Consider the following 23,107-nt stretch of genomic DNA (forward strand, 5'->3'; position numbering starts at 1 on the left):
AAAGCTTTTAATTCTACCTGTTAGGCTAAGGCGAAAATTACAGGTACATGTCACAACAAGTTAGATCATGATTGTGATAGCAGCTCTGTCAGAACAGTTATTACGCTTTCTCACAGATCTTGTATTTTCTTTACCTTTCTTCTATTTTCTTTTCATCAAAGCCATCATGAGTCTCTGGTGCCACATCAAGCTTTTCAAATAAAAAGAAATAGATTAAACGTGTTTTTGGAATTAAATGTAAATATGTTATCCTTTCAAAACACCCTAGTCTAAAAAAACAAAATAACAAAGAAAATCTGGAGTGTGAAGAGGTTTCCTTATGGAAACCGATTGCAATGTAATCAAATAAGAATCTTCTAAAGGTGTGGTTGCATCTTTTGTATGGCGAAATTCCTCTGGGGAAAAAAAAAATGCAGTCTTCTTGATAGAAATCCATGTGATTAGGAAATTAGGCTCATTGGAATTACGAGCCTGTGGTGACATTTATACAAAATTGTTATGTTGCTTCTTGCAAGTTTCAAAGTTAAATATCCATTGAGTGCTGCTATAGAACATCTGAATCAGACGAATGTAAATTTGGCAACATTTAATTATTTTGGTTGTTGTATGTACTGTATGACTGTAGTTCAGAAATGAAATGTCCAGTGAGTGACGTTTAAAAAAAAAACATGTACCACTTACGCTAAAGCCTTAACAAAAACAAATGTGAGATTTGCTCATTAGCTTATGCATTTTAAATTGCTTCTCAAAGTCTTTCAGTTCTTTTATGCTAATATATTTGAATTATAATGTCTCAGTGGAGAACTAAAGGAAATAGCACAGTGGGTTATATGAGGATTAAATATTTTTTCTATCATCATTAGAAACTTTTTTAAACAGTCTAGTGTTTATTTTGTTTTCTTATGCTTAAATTCTTAAGGAATTCCCATTTAGACTGGTACCAGATAAAGACAGAAATGGTTAATTTTGGATTTATTCACTATGGGATTCTGGGGCGTCAACATACCTGAGCTTCCGTTGCAGTCGTGGCTTCACACTTCACAGTTGGTGAGTGTTGTTGATGAGGTGTGAGCTATTGCCTGTCGATACACACTCGTTTATTTCTACTTCCTGTCTGTCCTGGATGAGATTTGCATGTTTCTCGAAGAGAAACTCTTTGCGTTGTTTGCACATATTTCCGTATCTCCTCTCTCTGAATCACCAGTGGGTGAATTTGACTCAATCCCTCCTGCATATCAAGACTTTTATGATTGTAAATCTCTGTAGGCCTATCAAAAGCCAATTTGTTGCCATCAGGGCTCGCCTCTCTGACAAAATCTTCATTTTCCCCAGATTCGTTTGATGATTTGCTGTGTATAGAAACTCTTGGGATGTAACTAGAGCACAATTTTGTACTACAGCACTGAAACTGCTCACTTCTTGTATAGCTACTTTGGCTTTCGCCTTCAGAGACAACAGGTATAGTGCGAGAGGAAACCGCTGAGGTGGATACAGATAAGCGGATTGCATGTTCAGTTGTGTTGAAGTTTAGCATCGAGCAATGCAAGTTTGCAGACATCCACGAAGACTCAAGAAGCTCATGAAAGGTAGAGGACGAAAGCCTTTCATCTTGTCTTTGAAAAGCGAGTGCTTCCTTAAGGGGTTTAGAGGCAATGTCTGCAGAATTAGGCTGAATGTCTTTCTTTGAAATTGCGGATAATGAGGAATCCTCAGTAAAATCCCTCTCTGGGGTTTTCCATTGCACACACTTGTGCTCGGCTGCTGTATTACAACATCTGAGGGCTGTAGCATCACTTGGTCTTGTATCTCTCTTGGCATTTTTTGAGCCACTTGCAGTGTCTGAAGCCGAGTAAATGTTCTTGTTCCACATGGTGTGGTGAGGAAGATCAAAAGTGCAGTCTGTTTCTGTCTTGAAGAGTGTTTGCCGAACGAAGGACTCAGAAACAAACGCGAGCTTGCAGGGATGTCTGCTCAGCGGGGTGCTCTTGTATGAGGTTGTACTGTTATTTGGAGCATATGGAGGCTCATCTCAGGCCACAGCATGTTGCTTGTTAGTCATATTTTTTTTTCCATCTCAATACAAACCTGCTCAGGTATCATTTAAAAAACAAGGACTCATTCCATCAGCTTAATGAAATATTCAGGCAACGAAAAACACCCAATTATCCACCGCAAACAATTCAATGAAACATCTAATCACTTAAATGTCAACTGATAAAACATTTATTGGATAATGGAGTGGCAATAACGATGATCATTAGGCTACAGCTGGACAGTATTTACAAAAATCACTCACCCTCAGGGGCAGCATGATATATTTGCTAATGCCTCCATTATTATCATCTTCAGTTAATGATCTGTTTAAAATGTGGATGAACCCTTCAAACTGCAAAGCGCAGGCTGTGTGAGCTAAGAAGATTACAAGCAGATTACTGTACAACCAACCTGCTGCGAGGAGCCTTTAAACTAGCTCTCAGTCTAAGCTGTCAGATAACCTTTTAAAACTTAAAATAATAATAATCTGAAGAAAACATGAGTAGTTTTTGCCCATGCAAAATACTCCACTATGATTTAAAGACCATCTTAATCAGGTTAGACACCCTACTGAACTTAATGGGGACTAAAACAAGGTTTAAAGTCTTTTCAATGGCACACACTGTCAAAAGGTCCTAAATCATGTCATTTTCACAACTCACAAATTTCAAAAAAGTTTTATGGAGTTCTTGTCTACTGAAAGTTTTTCTTTCGTTCTCTCTTTTTTTCCAGAAAGATGTTTTGTCAGCTGAACTATTCAGTATGTTGTTAAACAACAGCTTAATCCACTGAACGTATCCCTCACAACCTTGTTTTCATTCCTGTCAAAAATTAAATATGGCGCTTCCCTGACTGAAGGCTGTGGATGGTTACCAAGCCCAGACTATCCCAAGATTCATTGCATGCCGCTGATGACAGAATTTGTTTCTTAAGAAAAATGCCAGATTACACTTTTAAATGTTAGTATTAGATTTCAAATTAATCGGATAGCTAATAATAATGTAAAAAAAATACCCTTTTTAAAGCAGTTCAAACGTTGACATATCTTTCTGAGAATCAATTTTATAGACAGTTATAGTTTTTATGGACCTAGGTGAACATGTATAGACAGGCTGTTACCCATGTTTTGTTTTTAAGACAGATGAACATTACTTTATATCAAAAGTATAGAAGAAAAAAATAAAAATTCCAGCTGCAACAAGAGCAGTCCTCCAAAAGGCTAGACCTGCCCATTTAACAACACTTGGGACACAGCTAGTCTTTAGTTCATTGCAGGAGCTGGTCTGAATGGTTGCTAAATGGCCCAAATCCAAGTCCATTCTCAGTGAGTCTCTTGCATGATATTCTGTCTCTAGACTCCTTTTTTAGTGTTTAATCATATTTTGTCTGATCACTTAGAAAAGTAACAACCCACCATTCATCAACAAACTGCAAAAATGCACACAAAAATTTGTCCTGTTATATTTCTTATTACACGGATTAGTTTACTTGTTTTTCTCATCATTATATCAAATCCATATTCAACCACTTATCCAAAAAAAAAAAAAAAAATAAATACAAATTAACATCTAACAATTATCACACAATTCCAAACAATTTCACACAATTGTGAGTTCATATCCCACAATTCTTTCTTTTTTCCCACAATAGCGAGTTTATCTCGCAATTCTGACTTTCTTTTTTCTCACAATTGCGAGTTTTTATCTTGCAATTCTTATAAAAAGTCACAATTTCCTTGTTTTATTTTTTATTTAGTGGCGGAAACGGGCTTCCATACGTTTATGATAAGTTTCATGCATGATGAAAGAGATGTAAAAATGTGTGAAGCAATACAAACACCAAGTTCTGTTAAAAATATTACAATCTTATTTTTTATTTGAGGAATGTTACAATTACCATTAAATAATCTGCATAATCAACAAATCAAATTACAGGAAGAAATCTGTATTCTTTGTCTATTTTGTACAAAATGCACAATGTCATTTCCATGTCATGCATTTGTTGAAAACTAACGCAAACAGAGTTAAATTCTCTTAGTCTGGATCATCCCACAGTCTAGTTGTAGTTTCTCAAGAAAACCAATCTGTGAGGCTGGAATTTCTCTCGACACAGCGGGCATTCAGTCTATAATAAGAGCAACAACAACAACAACAAAAGACTGATCAGACATCAGTAATGCTGAACTTTAAACCACTGCATTATGTTATATATAAAAGTCTTGCCTTGGTATTGCACCACTCAGTAATGCACTCCCAGCAGAAGAGATGACCACAGGGGGTGCTGCTGGTGTTCCTGCGCTCCTCCAAACACAAGATACAGCGCGAGGAGCGAGACGACGACTGGCTGACCTGATGACTGAAAGGAAAAACAGAGAATACCTGAACAACAGAAGATAAATCCAGAGTATTATGAAACATTACCACAAAAGTAATGAAAAAAAAAAAAAATAATATTTTGTGCCAAGTAATCCAAGGGCAATATCTAAATCCGTTCTGGTTATATATTTTATTTCATTTTTTATTAACATTTTTTATACCATTTTTTCTATAAATGATTATACCATTTCTGCTTTCATAACTCAAAAATGTGAAAAAGTGATGTAACCATCAAGTAAAAGAAATAACCTTCAAACATAATTTTCAAGTTTGGGGTTTTACCATTTGATAGCCTGAATTAGACCAGCATGTAAAAAAAGTTGCAATATATTATATATTTTTTAAATATTTACTTATGATGACACAGTAATTAAGGGTCCTCTCTGTGAAATAATTACTGATTTATGGATTTCTTTATGGCTTCCTGCTATTATAGTTACACCACACTGACCTTAATTATGATCTTAGGGCACCTAGGTGTGAAATATATATATATATAAGTAAATTTATACATCAGAAAAAAGAAAAGGAAAAAAAAGTTATATTACGACACTGATCCACAAAAAAAAAAAAAAAAGAAACTGGAGGAAACAGCAGTGAAAGTAACAAGCCTTAGGTCACTACAGGTATCTTTTCTACTGAAAGAGTGTTTTATGAAAAAGCTGAAAAGCATTTGTCAAATGTAGGCCATGACTGTATAGAGCGCTACCTGGGGATCAGGTTTCTGTGCTGCTTCCACTCGTGTCGAGCTCTCTGTGTCTGCCTGAGGTTGTTAAACTGCAGTGTGAGAGTGATGCCCAGCTGCAGAAGGGACAGGGCCCCCAGCAGACGGTAACTGTTACTGATCCGCGGGTCATCGCCAGACACATTTCCCACTCTCAGCTAAAGAAAACACATTCACACGCTCACACGGATCCAGCTTTGACATCTCAGTAATGTGACGTACAATACTGTTCAAAAGTTTGGGGTCAGTATTTTTTCTTCCCCGAAAGAAATGTATATGTTTATTCATTAAGGATGCATTAAATTGATCAAAAGTGGAAGAAAATACATTTAGAATATTACAAAAGATTTCTATTTCAAATAAAAGCTGTTTAACTTAACTTTATAAACTTAACTTAACACTTATTCATCTAAGAATTAAAAAAAAAAAAACTATCACAGCTTCCACAAAAATATAAAGCAGTACAACTATTTATAACATTGATAATAATAATAAATGTTTCTTGATCAGCAAATCAGCATATCAGAATGATTTCTGGAGGATCACGTGACACTGAAGACTGGAGGAATAATGCTGAAAATACAGCTTTGACATCATAGAAATAAACTACAGTTTAAGACATATTTACATAGAAATCCGTTAAAATTATAATAATATTTCACAATATTGCTGTTATTATTTCCAAACATTACTGTTAATATTATTGTATTTTACCGATCAAATAAATGTTAATCTTTCAAAAGCCTTGAAGAATTCTTAATGACCCCAAACTTGCATTTCAGAGTAAAGCGGGATATTAAAAAAATAAAAAAAAAATAAAAAAAAGAGTGAGCATTGATTTTAATGATCAGGAACTGGTTGAATGGTGAAGTAAAGCCTCAGAAGTAAATGCTACGATGCCATGGTGAAAAGTGGGTGTTTTTAAAGCAATCAATCACTTAAATCAAAGGTACCAAGATATAAGCATGTCTTTGGACATGTTGCCATGGTAATACCACAGTATTCTGTGCAGCACATTGGAGTACAATGTAAATACCATGATATTTGAATATGGTTATTATTTAGTGCCTTTAGTGTGTACTGAAGTTAAGTACCATGGTATTTTGCTCTCATATAGTACTTTTTAACAAAGAATCCTCTGCTGCATTACTCTGCTTTATTAATACAACACATAGGATCTTATTCCCACATTTCTGATGTTATAATAGTTAAAGAACAAATACTAGGAATGCACGATATTGGATTTTTGCTGATATGCCGATATTTTTCAACTCATTTTGGCCAATAGCCATTGCTGATACCGATATATTTCCTTTTGTTTGGAAACAACACCAAGACTCTCCTGTGCAGAGAGTATAAACAAATTACTTTACATTTTGGTTAGTTTCTAACAAAAACTTACTTGTTAGAATTAAATAAACAATAATGGAGTTCTTTAATACTGAGAGTAAATTGAAAGCTTTGAAAATAACTATTAATCAGCCGCTGTCTTTTTGTTTTGTTTTTTCAGACAGATGCAGTGGTAACATTTGTAGATGGTCTAAAGCAAAGGAGCTGTAAAAAGTCTGTAAATTTTAGAGCTCCTTGTATTTAAGTTTTCATAAGCCTTTTGTGGGGGGGGGGGCATATTACATATTAATGAATAAATGTCAAAAAAAAAAATACAATTAAAAAATAAAAGTAACAATTATCCAATATTTTTTCGCACACCGGACACGTTATTCTGAACTTGCATTCTCAGATTAAATGCTGTGATCCAAAAAAAAGTGAATCGAATCACCATTCTGGTAAAAGATTGGCATAATTTTTCATATCGGGCCGATGCCGATATTTACATTATCAGCCGATTCCGATATCGTTCCGATAATACCGTGCATCACTAACAAATACTTACATAACTAACACCTGCAGCTCTTTTGCCGATGTGGTAAAAGCCTCCGGTGATGTAAAAGAGGGCCACATGTAGTCTGTACAGCAGTGTGATCCCCTGCTGCAGAGCAAATACGAGCGGAACCAGAGCCTTCCTCTGAGACTCCGTCAGCATCCCTACTGCTCTCTGCATCCACAGCCGCACATGTGACAACGGCCTCCAGGTCCTGCTCGTCGGAGGTGCTTCTGCTTCCAGCTCATTCTCAATGCAGATCAAGACCTTGTCCAAAAGATAAGGCACAAACGTGTGGAAGAAGATGAGCGCGGTTCTGCGCATCCGCGAGGGGATTCTTCTCTTGCTGGGGTCCACCTGGATGATGCTGACATACTCCTCGCCCAGCGTCTGGTATCCTAAATGAAACAGACAACAAGAGAGGGCTCACAAACTCAACAAATGCTCATATGAGGAACACATCAGCAGTGCTGCAATACTGCAGTGAATAACTCACCAGATAAAGTTGTTAACACATAGTAGGTCAGATCAGACAGTAATTCAATTTCCTTTCTCCACTGAAGCCAACGTCTGGAACCTCAAGGGAAAAAAAAAAATCTTTGAATAAACAGCTCTATTAAAGGGGATATATAATGGAAAACAGGATTTTCCTTTTTTCAGAATAGGACACTGCTCTTGCAGTATGTAGTATGTATACTGTGCACCAGTGTTATATTTGAATTATATATATATATATATAATATATATATATATATATTATTATTTTGAATTTACTATTAGTTTAATGTATATTAGTTTTTTTATTAGATTTTTTTTTTTTGCATTTTTAGTTTCATTTTAGTAAATTGTTATGTGCTTCTGTTATTTTTATTACTTTATGTACACACACATCTGCTCATCATGGCTGCATTTAATATTGTGAATGTAATATTTTGAAATGTTATTGCAATTTAAAATAATGGTTTTCTATTTTAATATATTCTAAAATATAATTTATTGCTGTGATCAAAGCTGAATTTTCAGCATCATTACTCCAGTCTTCAGTGTCACATGATCCTTCAGAAATCATTCTGATATGCTAATTTATTATCAATGTTGGAAACAGTTATGCTGCTTAATATTTTTATTTTATTTTATTTTATTTTATTTTTAAACTGTGATACTTGTTTTCAGGATTGTTTGATAAATAAGTTAAAACAAACAGTGTTTATTTAAAATAAAAATCTTTGTTTTCAAAATTTTCAAAAATAAATAAATAAATAAAATAAATAAAAACATTAAGCAACATAACTGTTTCCAACACTGATAATAAATCAGCATATCAGAATGATTTCTGAAGGATCATGTGACACTGAAGACTGGAGTAATGATGCTGAAAATTAAGCTTTAATCACAGCAATAAAATTATATTTTAGAATATATTAAAATAGAGAATTAACCATTATTTTAAATTGCAATATTATTTCACAGTAGTACTGTTTTTTTCTGTATTTATGAACAAATAAATGCAGCCATGATGAGCAGAAGAGACTTCTTTAAAAAACATTACAAACTGAACTTTCTTACTTACTGATCCCAAACCTTTGAAGGCCATTGTGTGTGTATGTATATGTATAGCTTTATGTATATGTATATAATTTATTTTATTTAATCATTATATTTATAAAATCTAATAACTAAAAATTTATTTCAGTTATAAAACAAAAAATCATTTCTAATATTAATTTAAATTTTTCAAGTTTAGGTTTTTCAACATTTTAAAGGGATAGTTCACCCAAAAATGAAAATTTGATGTTTATCTGCTTACCTCCAGGGCATCCAAGATGTAGGTGACTTTGTTTCTTCAGTAGAACACAAACGGAGATTTTTAACTCAAACCGTTGCAGTCTGTCAGTCATATAATGTAAGTACAATCGAACCACGCAATAAAGAGTCATATAAAACATACACAAACAATTAAACTCTGCGACTCGTGATGATACATTGATGTGTAAAGACATGAAACAATCTGTGCAAGAAATTGAACAGTATTTATATAGTTTTTTACCTCTGATTTTCACTGCAATGTCTGAACTGTCTTCTTCTTCAGCCTGTGCGTGAGGTGTCTTCTTCTTGCTTTATGGCAGATTGCAGACTTATAAGTGCATTACCGCCACCTATCTCTCAAATGGACCATTAACACTCCCAATTGAGATTGTAGATAGAGTGTCAATGGTCCATTTGAGAGATAGGTGGCGGTAATCCACTTATAAGTCTGCAATCCACCATAAAGCAAGAAGAAGACTCCTCTCAAGAACACTCCCAAGAAAATTCTAACAATACTTACAACACTTGAATCACACTTAAAAAACAAAAAGTAAAAAAAAAAAAGAAAAAAACAGAAATACTGTTCAGTTTCTTGCACAGACCGATTGTTTTGTGTCTTTACACATCAATGTGTTGTCACGAGCCGAAGGGTTTAATTTGGATTTGTTTGTGTATGTTTTATGACTCTCAAAGCCGTGATTCCCATCCACTTACATTATAGGACTGATAGACTGCAACAGTTTGTGTTAAAAATCTCTGATTGTGTTCTACTGAAGCAACAAATGGCGCTTTTCCACTGCATTCCATTTCGGTACGTTTCACTTTTGGGAGGGTTTCCACTGGATACAATACCTGGTACTTTTTTAGTACAACCTCTGTTGAGGTTCCAAGTGAACCGTACCGTTACCAAAACGTGACGTGTAAACTCTGCTGATCACTGATTGGCCAGAGAGAATCGTCACTACCTGCGTCACTGAACTTGTCGCACAAACACAAAAGAACCTCTAGATTTAAATCAGCACAGACAGCCAATGATGGAACGCAACTGTTTTAAACGAGCGCATCTTTTTTTAACAACCAAAAAGTTTCATTGCCTGTTGAGGAAGTACAGACGTTCCTCTTGTTGACAGCAGAGGAGTGGATCCAGCGAGAGCTTGATGGGGCGATGCGGAATGACCGTTTTTTTAGGAGTCGCGACAGTAGAGGCGGCGCAACTATAACGACTGTGAATAATCCCGCCCACTCTAGAGCAAACCATACTGAGCCGAGTCGTACCACCCCTGGGGGTAAGCAGATAAACATCAAATTTTCATTTTTGGGTGAACTATCCCTTTAAGTGTTAATGGCCTGGTTTCACAGACAGGGTTTAGGTTAAGGATTAGGCCACAGTTCAACTGGGACATTTAAGTTTGTTATATAAACATGGCTTGGAAAAAAAACACATTACTGGTGTGCATCTTGAGACAAAACAATGGCACTGACATATTTTAAGATCAGTCAGTGCAAGTTTCTTTCAGCTGAAACAGCTCAGACTTACATTTTAGTCTGGGACTAGACTTAACCCTTGTCTGTGAAACAGGGGAAAGTGTTTTATTTTACATATGATTATTATTATATAATTGCATAAAGTATACAGTATAAAATACTAGTCCAAACTGATACTAATCAAAAAAATACATACATACATAATTAATTATAATTCACCACTATTATGACACAACAACAACATAATATTATAACAACCCAAAAAAAAAAAAATACTCTTTCCATGTACAAACAAACTGTTTTGCCACTCAAAACAAATGTAATTCTCATGTACGGTAGCAAAACACCTTGTTTAGTTGAAAATGATGGAAAAGCGCCGTTTAAAAATTACATACTACATTTTAAAAGTGCTAAATAGCTAACGTTACTAAATTACGACTGTTTTGGTGCAAGGCATGTTGATTGGTATTTAGTTTTAGGTGAGAATAAATAGGGGAAAAAATCTGTACGCCAAATATAAATGTGTAGAGTATGTTTTAAATGACTCGAGCTCCTGCATGTAATGTGTGTGGGAGTGATTTACCGGCGAGTGTGTGGAAGAGCTCATTGGCGTTGTTTGTCAGGTTGGTCTGGTAATACTCATCCTTCTGACTCGAGCGGATCAGCTGCGGCTGGTTCGCAGGACCTAGAGGCATTGCTCAGTTCGGAAACCTTCAGGACGTGTAACTCATCTATCTCAGTTTACAAAAACGGGGATCTATTGAGTTTATGAATCTATTTTCTCGTCTAGGTCAGTCTTCTAACTGTGCATGCTTCAAACACTTCCGTGTTTAGTCATGTGACCCTCACACGAGCTCGCCATTGGCCGGTTGGTAACAGACGCTTTGCTGATTTGAGATCAGTTTTGCTGTTGCAGTCTACAATAGAAAAATCGCCTTTACTGAGCTGAGTTCAGTATCAAGCCTGATGGTTACACACCAGATAATGACTGACGGCGCAAACGAATATATAAATTAAAATAAATTTGGAAAATGATTTACAATGACGGTCGAATAATGAGGGCATCTGCTGGTCAAACGCAATGTAAATGCAGTTATGATCCTAAATGAAAATACACATATCTGAAACTTTGTCGAAGTTGAAGACATAGGTGAGTCTTCAGTAGCTCCATTAAGTCTATTTTTAGTCTATTTTATCCAATTATTTTAATATATAGTCAGTAGGCCTATAAAATGTTATGTGACTGGGTAGCTACTATTATGTAGGTCTACTAATCTGTTTTATTGTCACATTGTTTATTTCTACATCCTGCTTAAAAAAAAAAGTGGATTAGCCTACTAGGCCTATATATATGAGCAAAATCACTCTCAAAATCCATAAAATCTGAACTCACTAGCAGTCAGAAACTAGTTTAAATCCGTCTGAAGCTTTGAACTTTTTACATCTGACCCATACTTTCCACACATTTGTCACGAGCGAATAGAAATAGGACTATAATAATGCTTTCTGCATACTGTATACTATGCCATAAACACTATATGCAGTGTGTTTAAACAAATCCATAAGTTGTTTTGTCTTGTATCAGGAGCAAAATACACATAGATCAAGCACCGTTTACAAGTGACAACATTTTGATATGAAAGGACAACAGAGGAGGGACTTTTTCACTGATGGAAAAGTTACTTTGTATTATGGACTATTTTGGCCATTAGCAATGGTAACATTTTTAAAAATGACTTAATTATTAATTTGTTTTTTACAAAAATGCCACATTTCGCTTTGTAAGGTGTGAACTGATGGACTGGAGTGGTGTGGATTACTTGTGGATTGTTGTGATGTTTTATCAGCTGTTTTGACTCTCATTCTGACGGCACCCATTCACTGCAGAGCATCCACTGGTGAGCAAGTGATGCAATGCTACATGTCTCCAAATCTGATGAAGAAACAAACTCATCTACATCTTGAATTAACTTTTCAGCAAATTTTCATAACACACACCAGTGCAATAAAATAATGAGTTGAGTTGATCATTTTGCATTGCAGCTTCAAACAGTACACTGTCAGAAAAAGAAACAAAAAAAAGTGAAAAAATGGTACCTTTAGGTTTAGAAGGTACAGAAGCATCCTTCAATTCAATTGAATGTTATTCTAATGCACTGAGATCTATCCAAACCATTCAAATTCAACACACACACACCCACACACACACACACACACACACACACACACACACACACACACACACACACACTAAACATCTTTATTCAGCCCTTTCCCAAGACTGATCACGAAAGCTATATTAAGGTCAGACTGCAGTTTTGGTCAATGCCTGTGGAAGGCTGTTTACTCACAGTGGCAGTCGGGGAAGCCCCCCTATGTTTACACTTGAGAATAGGGATGGCTTTCTTTCTCATTGAGACTCACTTGTGACTTCTTGCAGGCAGAGGCGAGGTTGTGCAGAGGGCAGCTGAGGAGAGCTGAGTGTGGATGAAGCAGCAATAGAGCTATATGAGGTAGGATAAAAATAAATATTCATTTAATTAAGAGTCTGCTTGGTAAATACACATGCACAATACTACTAATGCATAGGTGTTGTGTTGGTAGAGAACTCACTTTAGTTTTCAGACAGGATTTGCAACTGGACCTCCAGTGTGAAACTATTGCATTTTTCAGAATTTATCTCTGAATGTGGTTTAATTAGTTGTATAACTTTATATAATATGCCTTTTAAAAAACAAGTGTTCTTAATTGTACTGAATGCACACTTGTAGTATACTTCATCTCTTTAAAAAAAACTTGTGGATAATATAATATTAATGAAATAAAAGGCCACTTAAGTTTACTTAGAGTACACTGTCATATTTCATACACGCTAAAGTAGATTTTTAAAAAGTGCACTTTGTAATAATTAAAAAATATATTTAATTACTTTAAATTACGTTTTAAATTATGATGTTTTAATAACCTTCCGTCGTGCTTATTTTGATGTTGAGTAACATACTAAAGCGCACACACTTGGTGTGCTATTCGATACTGAATTGTTAATATATTTTAAATTTACTAAATTGCAGCTTCATCGTTTCAAATGTGTAATTACAAATATGTTTAAATGCATGACATACACGTACACGTACACGTTTCAATAGAAATTTTAATGCTTGTCAGTACATTTGGCGATACACTTTAACCATATTTCGAAGACAATAAAAGTTTTACATATAAAGATGTACTTAAGTCTTACTTAAGTTGGTCAAAAAGCTTTCTAAAGTCGCAGCTTATTGCATTCAATATAAATTTAAACTATAATACTTTTTCATTGAATTGCAAATAACATGCAGTTTAAGTGTCATTGCATTCAGTTCATACTGAAGTACATTCTTTGAAAGTATATTATAATTATTCTTTTTATAATACAGTGATCCAAGAAATCCATGACATGGCAAAGGTCTTACAAGTAGTTATTTGAGCTAGGTAGACAGAAAATACCATACAATTACACAGAGAAACACTTATATATGGATAAATGACTCATTCGCTCAAACTTTGAACAGGATGTCTTTTGAAATTCATAGTACTGAAGCTGAAATTCATTTCCAGAGAAGGCAAACATGATTCAGGTACTATGATGATAGGTGGAGTAAGAAGTAAACATGCTGTTTTGGACGTATACTCAAGTCCTTTCAAGGCACATAGACTCTAGTAAAATATTTTATATCATTTAGTGATGTTTTAATTACATGGTGGGGCAATAAAATATCAAATGGTGTTATGGGAAGTCACTTCAAAGGACTTTGAACCCTTTTTGTGTTGATTTATGAATGCACAGCAGACATCACCTGCTGAAAGTGTTAGAGTGAAATATCAAGACATAGAAGAAGCTGCACATTTGGTTGCTTCTATTAAAGAATCCCAAAGAGCGAGATTAGTCATTAAATTCATATTACCATGGTTGCACAACAACATTTAAAGTGTTCAGAAGGTAACTGATTTACCTTTAACCCATTTACCTAATGTATCCGAAACACGTCTCTACACACAAAATGACGGGATTTTAAATGTTGCATCACCGTTCTGCTCTATGCTAATGCCATTGTGTATAATTAAAGACAGAGTTCAAAAACCTAAACGTAAATATAACTCAAAGTATAAAGTCTTTTTCAAACTCGATTTAAACATCAACATAACCAAACGTCCTTTAACAATCCTAATACTTGCAGACAATACGGGCCATTTCCCATGCGCTCTAGCAGTATCCCGCCCACCTGTGCAAAGACTCCTCTGCCCTTACTTGTCTAATTTCGACGCAGGGAGAACTGTTGCTCCATAAGGGAACACCCACTGTGTACAAAGAGCTTTCAAATGACAACTTCCTTTACCTGCAGTGTGGAGCTGTGTGCTTGAAGCTTTTGCCTGCAATGAGAAAAGGCATGTTCTTTGTAGGAAAGTGGATCGGAGCTGTAATACTGGTGCCTGGAGAAGTGTTTTACTCGCTCTCACCTCATCTCCAGCTCTCACTCTGAACTACCTGCTTCTGTTTCCTCAAGACCACCGTTCACAAAGGTAACGTGAGACTTCACAATACTTTCACAGTACTTTTTCTTTTCAGCATTTAGTAATGAGGACGTTTTACTCGGACGAGTTTACTCAGGAAAGTTTGTCTGGCACATTAAACATGGCTTGCATAAAGTTAGTTTCTGAGTTTGACTTGGGCTTTTTTCTCAGAGAGTTTTGTATTCTGAAACCCAACACTTCTTACTTGGGTGCTCAGGTACAAAGAATGAGAAGACAGGATGAAGTTTTCGAGAGGTTATTGTTGAGCTGTTGTTGTCTTTCTGTGATTGGATGTGACATTGTGTGGCTTCATCTCATCAAAGCATGTGCAGGTCATATTTCACCCCAAAATAAGAAGAAAAGAAATATGTTGAAAAAGTTGTGTTAAATATATATATATATTTTTTGCATTGTGACATCATTTTCATGACATGTTTTGATATGTTTTCTAACACACTAAAATGCATGTAAAACATCGACCATATTTCAGAAAATAGAAATAATTATGAAATGAATTATCAAGATGCATTGAAGTCCTACATAAGTAGGTCAAAAATCACTTTAAAGTTAAGATAATAACATTTAAAATAAGTTTAAATTGTAATACATTTTCGTTTAAATGCACTTAACATGCAATTAAGTTTCTGAAACATTACATTCAGTTGACACTTATATTCTCTTAAAGTGTACCTTTTTTTCACAATGCATGTATTTTTTTCACTCTACTGAAATAAGACTAAGAGATTTTTTTTTTTGCATTTTTTAAGGTAAAACAATCACAGGTTTGCTTGAGATTCTTTGAGATTCTTCTATATAAACATCCAAACAGTGTTCTCTGCTTACTCACAGGAGAAACCTGATTTAATCTGCGTCTGTTAAACTTGACCCGCGCCTCAGGCTAAACGTGAATCAGACAGCCATAAATTAAAACTTAACCAGTGTATTTAGTCAGGGAACACCCTTCTATCTATGTCATTTCAGATGTTTATCTGCAATGGTTATAATTCATCCGAGTCACCTTGGTTCCATTTAAAGTAGATTTTGTTTGTCAGTGTGGGCGACACAGTCATGCCCCTGTTTCCTTTGGAAATCTCAGCCCAAACACTGTGTGATGTAGGACGTCTTGCGAGTTGCAATGCGAACCTGTCGGTTGAAACTGTAATAAAAGGTCTGTTGTGTCATGCCGTCTGTGTAGTGCTGAGCGATCACCGGTCACCGGCCTGCCAGCTGCTTCGCCATTAGCTTGTCAACACACATCTGCTGCTATTCTCTGATGTATTTTTTCCATGCGAACATCAGGAAAAGAAAGAGAAACAGCTATAAGCCAGTATAAGCTTTACAGACACACTGGAATGTTGTTTGTGTGATGTGTGTGTGTGTGTTTGGTTCAGCCAGATCGGCCAGATCTCATGTTACGTTGTGTATTGAGAGCATTGTGTTGTGTGCAGGCTTGTTCTCGGGGGATGTTCAGATCAGCCATGTGTCTTTGTTATTGCTTCATAAAAAATGGCTTTACTCGTCCGAAAGTAAATATTCTGCACCTTTGATCAATAGTGACACTCTTTTTGTCTTAAATTAGTCGAAGGGAAGGAAATTAAGGTCAAACGTGCATACTAACACTGTTTCCTGTCAGCGCTGTGCACACAATGGCTTTTGTGTGTCTTTCAGTGGCAGATTTAAAGAGGTGGCGGGGGTCCGAACGGACGTTTTGTGAGGCAATACATCTTCCTTACTTCCTAATAAAACTGAGGTTCAATTGTCTCTGGCTCTGCTTTGAACCTGAAGTGAATGAGAGAGTCTGTGAACAACAGCACTTCTGATTCATTCTGAAATCTCAGACCCATTTCAGTCATTGAGCTTCAGACACCTTTGATGTCACATTAATATTGAAGATACAAGAACCTCATGAACAAGTTACATTTCACCCCCAAAGAGAAAACAATTCATTGCACGTTTCACCCCAAATAAAAGTATATTAATTTTGCGATAATTATGCACATTTCTCCAAAAATTCTTATTATGGTAATGCAACCATAAACTGTTTCTCATTAGATTCTTATACTGTAATGCTCTACTTTACTGTAATAATAATAATATGAAATATTGCAAATAATTGTCATATAAATTAATTTATTAATTTTTAACATTATTTATATGACAATTATTTGCTATATTTCATATTATTATTATTATTATTATTACAGTAAAGTAAAGCATTACAGTATAAGAATCTAATGAGAAACACATTATGGTTGCATTACCGTAATAAGAATTTTGGGGGAAATGTGCATAATTATCGCTAAATGAATGTCACAATGAATATACATTTATTTGGGGAAAAATGTGTGATGAAATGTTTTCTCTCGCTTCATATATATGTGTGTGTGTGTGTGTGTGTGTGTGTGTGTGTGTGTGTTGTGCATATAAAATATTATTTATTAATTATTTATTTTGATCTTGGGGTCATATATGATCAAAATAAAATCTGCAGACCAAATCACAGTCACCAAGTCCACAACCAATATCAAAAAAGTTTTGCTGAAGAAGTGAATAAAATTTATTTGGTGACATACAAAACATACCACAAGTACAAGCAACAGTTGAAATTAATTGTTTATAGGTTAATAATTCATTATACTCTTTTAAGGTGAAGCTATGAATAGGTAAGCATTGTAGGGTATTATAGATATTTCCCATGAAAAGGCATCGTGCATTTGAATGTTTAGTATGAAGCAATGCATATAAAGCTTATAATGCTTTATAGTTGCAGATAAACAGACAACACTTATGAAAAACAATTAAACTTAATAACATTAAAATTCCACACCTAAAATCAAAAAAAATAAATAAATATATATATATTAAAAAAAAAAATAACTATAGTTGCAGATAATATGCTGTACTATTACTGAAATAAAAGGCCACTTAAGTGTACTTTAAGAGAGTAAACTTTGATGAAAAGTGAACTTTGTAATAATGTCAAATGAAAATATTTCAAAGACAAAAAGACCATTGAAATGGTTGTGAGATTACATATAAAGCTGTACTTAAGTCCTACTAAAGTGCCAAAAAAGCACTCTTAGGCTCAGCTAATTGCATTTAAATGTATATAAATGTAAACTATAATACAATTTCAGTAATTGTAAATAACTTCTAGGAATTTTCTAGCATTTAAAGGGATAGCTCACCCAAAAATGAAAATGAAAAAGGGGTCATATGATGCGATTAAAATTTTGGTATTTTCTTGGACTGAAATATACAGAGGACAAAATATATTGTTTTTAATTTGTGTTTAAAATATCTATATTTATATATTTAAAATCTAGGTGCATAAAGAAGATCTGTAAAGTTGCAAAAGACTAAAGTCTTAAACCCAAAGAGATATTCTTTATAAAAGTTGAGACTCGTCCACGCCCCCCTGAAACGCCTCGTTCTAACACGTGCCCACATCTCTACGTCACTGTGTGGGAAGATTTGCATAATGCCGCCCAAATGTTCAAGCAAAGAAAGAAGGTGTACCTTTTATTCTCACTCTTGCCGCCAGCGCGATTTCATGGAGAAGTCTTCGTGCCTAGAGCTGATCCGTGCTGATCGCTGAGGAAATACATCAACTTCGCGCTCACCACGGACAAAGTGGAGTCCAGCCCGGGGTCGTCACATGTGGTTGCCGCAACCCCCGGCCGTTCCTCGTTATAACCGCTGGCTGCCACTCACTCAAGCCACGGGCCGTTCCCTTCTCAAGCCCCCAGCTGTTCCTCACTCAAGCCGTTCCTTACTCTTTGCAAGGACAGTCTTTCACTTCTGACTCACGGTATGTAAGTAGGTTTACATATGTAAAGGATTGGCCACTGATGATTCAAATGCGAGTTTTGACCAGTGTAGAGCAGCCGCGGCGCTACCATTGGGCCCGGGTGGGCCTGGGCCCACCCATTTAAGGTCCGGGCCCACCCATTTTGGCCCAGGCCTATGAGTAGTGAGTGATTTTCATTCTAGCGGTTCATCCAATAACCAGCCCGAGGAAAGCTTTGAGCGAAATCTTCTCAGCCAATCAGCGGCTTCTACCCCCACCAGCAAGTGATCCAATGAAATGAATGACGTTGGCGGACGTCATTCATTTCAAGAATGACGCCGTGTTGTAAATAAAATGGAGAGAAACAGAACCTCCAAAGATATAATTCCGTTTCAGTCTTTTTGTGTATTGAACGTTCATAGGAGATAAATGAATTTAGCTTACTGCCAACAATTAAGGTGTATTTCTTTGTCCGAAGCTTTCAGCACTGAGCGGAGGACAGCCATACAAGTTGCTGTCCTCCTCAGTGCCGCAGAAAGCGCTGGAACGGAGATGAAGGGAAACACGTTTTTTTTTTTTTGGGGGGGGGGGGGGGGGGGGTCTTATTTTAACTGGCCCATCCAGTTTTCTGGAGGCCCACCTACAATAAAAATCCTGGCGCCGCTACTGGTGTAGAGTAGCACTTGCAAACTTGCACTTGCAATCACAAATGCAGACATGGTTTTATGTTTACGCAGCGCGATATGCAACACAACGCATAAAAAGACAGTATAAGTCATTATAATCTGTAATTATGTCCCCACTGGATGCAACAACTGCCTCGTTTGTAATAGGTTTTATTGTTTTTGTCCTGTCATGCCGGTGTTCTGCCCGGACATGCATCACAGTATATGTTGAGGGGCATAACATTTCCGTCAGACGCTTGAAACATTCGGCCAATCACAACGCCCTGGATAGCTGGCCAATCAGAGCACATCTCGCTTTTTAGACTGATGATCTTTGTAAAAAACAATGCATTTCAGAAGGCGGGGCATAGAGGAGAAACAATAATGTACATTATGTGGAAAATGCCTTAAACCGCATAAACACATTTCATTACACCAAATACACAAAATAGTGTTATTTTTAGCAACATCATATGACCCCTTTAATTACTCACCCTCATGTTGTTCCAAACCCGTAAGACCTTCGTTCATCTTTAGAACACAAATTAAGATATTTTTGATGAAATCCGAGAGCTTTCCGACCTTCCATAGACAGCAATGCAACTGACACGTTTTATTTGCCAGAAAGGTAGTAAAGGACATTGTTCAACAGCTCTATTCATTGTAAAAGTATACCTTTCCAGTGCATTATATATACAGGCATCAAATGAAGTGTTTCCAAACAGACCTCACATTGTTTAGTCTACTGAGGAATGTAATGGATCCTAAGCCAGAAAGATTTGTTTTAGCTGAGACTGAGGGTCGTGTTTTGGAGGGAGGGGATCGTGTCATGGCCTGGTCTGTTACCTGAGGCCAGGTGCTACATGGCAGACATGTCCAGTCCTGCATCCTCAGGTATCAACATGTCATGTCAAACACAACAAGCACTCAAAGTGAACATTACAGCAGGCAGTTGACACGTCTCTAGCGCAGCTCACGAAGTCCCGCTCGTGACAGAATGGAGAGTGGTGTTCAGGAAGACGTCCTGTAGGAGATCTGCACCGATTATATGGGAGTGTTCAACAGTGCAGATCTGACAGGCAGCCATGCAAAAATAAAAGATAAGACTTGAGAAATTACATCATTTGTTTTGATTCTCTACAGTAATATGAAATTTTCCATTCCTTCCTGTGTTTATGTGATAGACTTCACTGTGTGTTTCTGGGACATGTTACCATGGTAACACTATATTATATTGGGCATGGTACCAAGATAATACCATGTTTTTGTGTCTGTGTGTGTGTGTTTTTAACATGTATCATGACAACAATTTTTTAACATGTACCATGACATTTAACATGTACAATGACAATATTTTTTTTTTTTTTTTTTTTGGAATATGTCACTATGGCAATATCACGATCTTTACGATATGCTGCCATAACAATTTTTTTCTGGATAATATAATTTTTCTGGATATGGTATATGATTTTTGAATCTATACAAAATATATACATTCTATATATATATATATATATTATATATATATATCAGGATCATTTCACAGTACCTTTTCAGGGGGAGTGTTTTAAATTTTTGATGCATAAATATGATTCAATACAAGTCAGGATCATTTCACAGTACCTTTTCGGGGGGGTGTTTTAAAACTACAAAAACAGACAGTTAAAATATTACAGAATTTAGACTTGGTCACAATTAAAAATCTTTACATTTTATTGGAAAACTGGAGTTTCCAAATAGACAAAAACAATTGTGCATGTGCATAGTTAGGTTATATATCACAGAGCCACAGTATTATCCTCTGGTACAGTCATTGTAGGCCTGATTTTTGTAAGTGCATCAGGAGTTGATTGGTTTGGTCCTAGAGTTTTCACCCTGTCTGACCCAGGAAACAACATTATTACATTATTCAGAATCAGTGTAACCTATTTTTAAGCTCTTTGCCATACCACAGATTCACAGATTCATATTTACATCTGTTAATTGATGGTTTTACACTAAAGTCATATAAAATTTAATGAATGACAAATTAACTACTTTTCGAAATTAATTTGAAAATATACAATGCATTTTGTATATTATGTATTTAAATCACACACACACACACTCACACACACACACACACACACACACACACACACACACACACACACAGATATATATACATGTATGATTCCTCAGGTATTCATGGTCAGTCAGTCAGTCAGTTGTTTCCTAGTTAATTATATTTTTGGACGATGTGTTTTAAATTAAAACCTAGTGTTTGTGTGAAAGTCTTGCAGGTGCTCTGTGTGAACAGGTGTGCTTCCCTCTGCAGGTGTGGTTTTGCTGCGGGTCATTGTCACACTGACATCGTGTCTGCAGGTCAATTACTGGCTGCGGAGCTCCGTCAGATGGTTGTAGCACAACTACAACCCCAATCACTCAGAAACCCAGACGCTGAACATCTGCTGAACATCCTGCTGTACACTGGAAACCAGATTTTTCTTTTTCATCAAGAGCACCGCTTGGAGACAACGGATAACTTTGTCAGGAATCTGTAGAGCTGGAATCACACATGACTGTTGCTGGGGCTGTTGAATGCAATTGCATGTGAATGAAAGCAAACTGAGCAATATGGATACAGTGTCTCTGAACACCTCCTTGTTCTCTGGCAGTCAGAGCATCAGTATGGATTCTCCCAATTTGTCCATGAGATCCGTAGGCTTCACCAATGACACGGATTCGTCCCGCAGCAGCACACTCTTACACTGGAACTTCTTCCTGGCCGCCAACTACATCAGTGTGGGTGAGTCAAACTCATTTTTATAAAGAAATTAAAAAAGGTAACAATGTCGTTTAGGAACCAACTTTCATTATTTACTAATTGCTTATTAGCATGCATTTTACTAGCATATTGGCAAGAACCATCCAACCCAATACATAACAGAAATTAATAAATACCAACTTCAACATAAAAACAAAAACACAAAAGCACACACAAGCTAAATGAATAAATCCCCTCCTTCGACTCTTGTGTCTCCATATTTAGATTCATTTATACCAAATTGAATAATAAATCAATAACAAAATATTTTTAATAATGAACAACACATACCCATTCCTATCTACTTCACTCACCCCACACATAAAACAAAAATAAATAAATACTAATTAATTAATTAATTAATTAATAAAAAAATACATTAAACATGCTATTGTAAAAAATATAACATTATTATATACAAATATATTTTATATATATTTATATATATTACGTAAATATATTTTCTACCAATAAATATATAAATATAGATATTTAAAATTTAACAAATAAAATATATATATTTTTTAATAAATATTGTAAATATATAAATATAGATATTTTAAACACAAATTAAAAACAATATATTTTGTCCTCTGTATATTTCAGTCCAAGAAAATACTTTTACAAGTCACATTTGAAGAAGAACTTGATTTGTTACGCCTGTGAAAATAAAATGCATTTGAATAAGCTTCGGCAAGGAACATAATATATATTATTTAATTATTAAAAATCTAGTTTTGTTCTCTAGTAGGCCATGCACATTTGTATTTAGCCTAACTGTAAGCTGTAAACTGGAAATTAAAAAAAAATTTATTTTGTTATATTATATATAAGGTTGAAACTAAATATATTTTCTATTTTCATTTCATATATTTTGTTGCGCTTAACTGTTTGCAATATATGTTTAGCAAATGTTTCAAATAAATTTTGGCCACAAAATGAATATCTGCGTAAGGGATACTTTCAAACTCCAAGCATATTTTCGATTG

The 23,107-nt window shown here is 35.5% G+C and overlaps 2 protein-coding genes across 4 annotated transcripts in view; one reads left to right on the top strand and one right to left on the bottom strand.

Moving 5' to 3' along the window:
• Nucleotides 1–3,882: 3,882 nt before the first annotated feature.
• LOC109057014 (peroxisome biogenesis factor 10-like) lies at nt 3,883–11,173 on the bottom strand. Of its 2 annotated transcripts, none has more exons than XM_019074215.2 (6): nt 10,890–11,173; nt 7,512–7,592; nt 7,028–7,413; nt 5,119–5,291; nt 4,257–4,389; nt 3,883–4,158 (listed from the first exon to the last, which is right to left on the bottom strand). In XM_019074215.2, the coding sequence occupies exons 1-6, from the start codon at nt 10,999–11,001 to the stop codon at nt 4,090–4,092; spliced, it is 954 nt and encodes a 317-aa protein (XP_018929760.1). In that variant the 5' UTR covers nt 11,002–11,173; the 3' UTR covers nt 3,883–4,089. The 2 variants fall into 2 exon arrangements, with proteins under 2 accessions (XP_018929760.1, XP_042618820.1); XM_042762886.1 differs by lacking the exon at nt 10,890–11,173 and adding an exon at nt 9,063–9,110.
• Nucleotides 11,174–12,744: 1,571 nt separating this feature from the next.
• The window catches only part of LOC109085880 (1-phosphatidylinositol 4,5-bisphosphate phosphodiesterase eta-2-like), a 110,032-nt gene continuing 99,669 nt past the window's right edge, over nt 12,745–23,107 (top strand). The window contains exons 1-3 of one of the 2 annotated variants that reach the window (XM_042762889.1): nt 12,745–12,819; nt 14,747–14,866; nt 21,630–22,100. In XM_042762889.1, the coding sequence (XP_042618823.1) occupies nt 21,893–22,100 (208 nt within the window). In that variant the 5' untranslated portion in view covers nt 12,745–12,819; nt 14,747–14,866; nt 21,630–21,892. Of the gene's footprint in view, nt 12,820–14,604; nt 14,867–21,629; nt 22,101–23,107 lie in introns of those variants that run through there. The other variant, XM_042762888.1, reaches the window with a different exon arrangement.

This window comes from Cyprinus carpio, chromosome A8 (assembly GCF_018340385.1).
Source record: "Cyprinus carpio isolate SPL01 chromosome A8, ASM1834038v1, whole genome shotgun sequence".
Taxonomy (NCBI): Eukaryota; Metazoa; Chordata; class Actinopteri; order Cypriniformes; family Cyprinidae; genus Cyprinus; species Cyprinus carpio.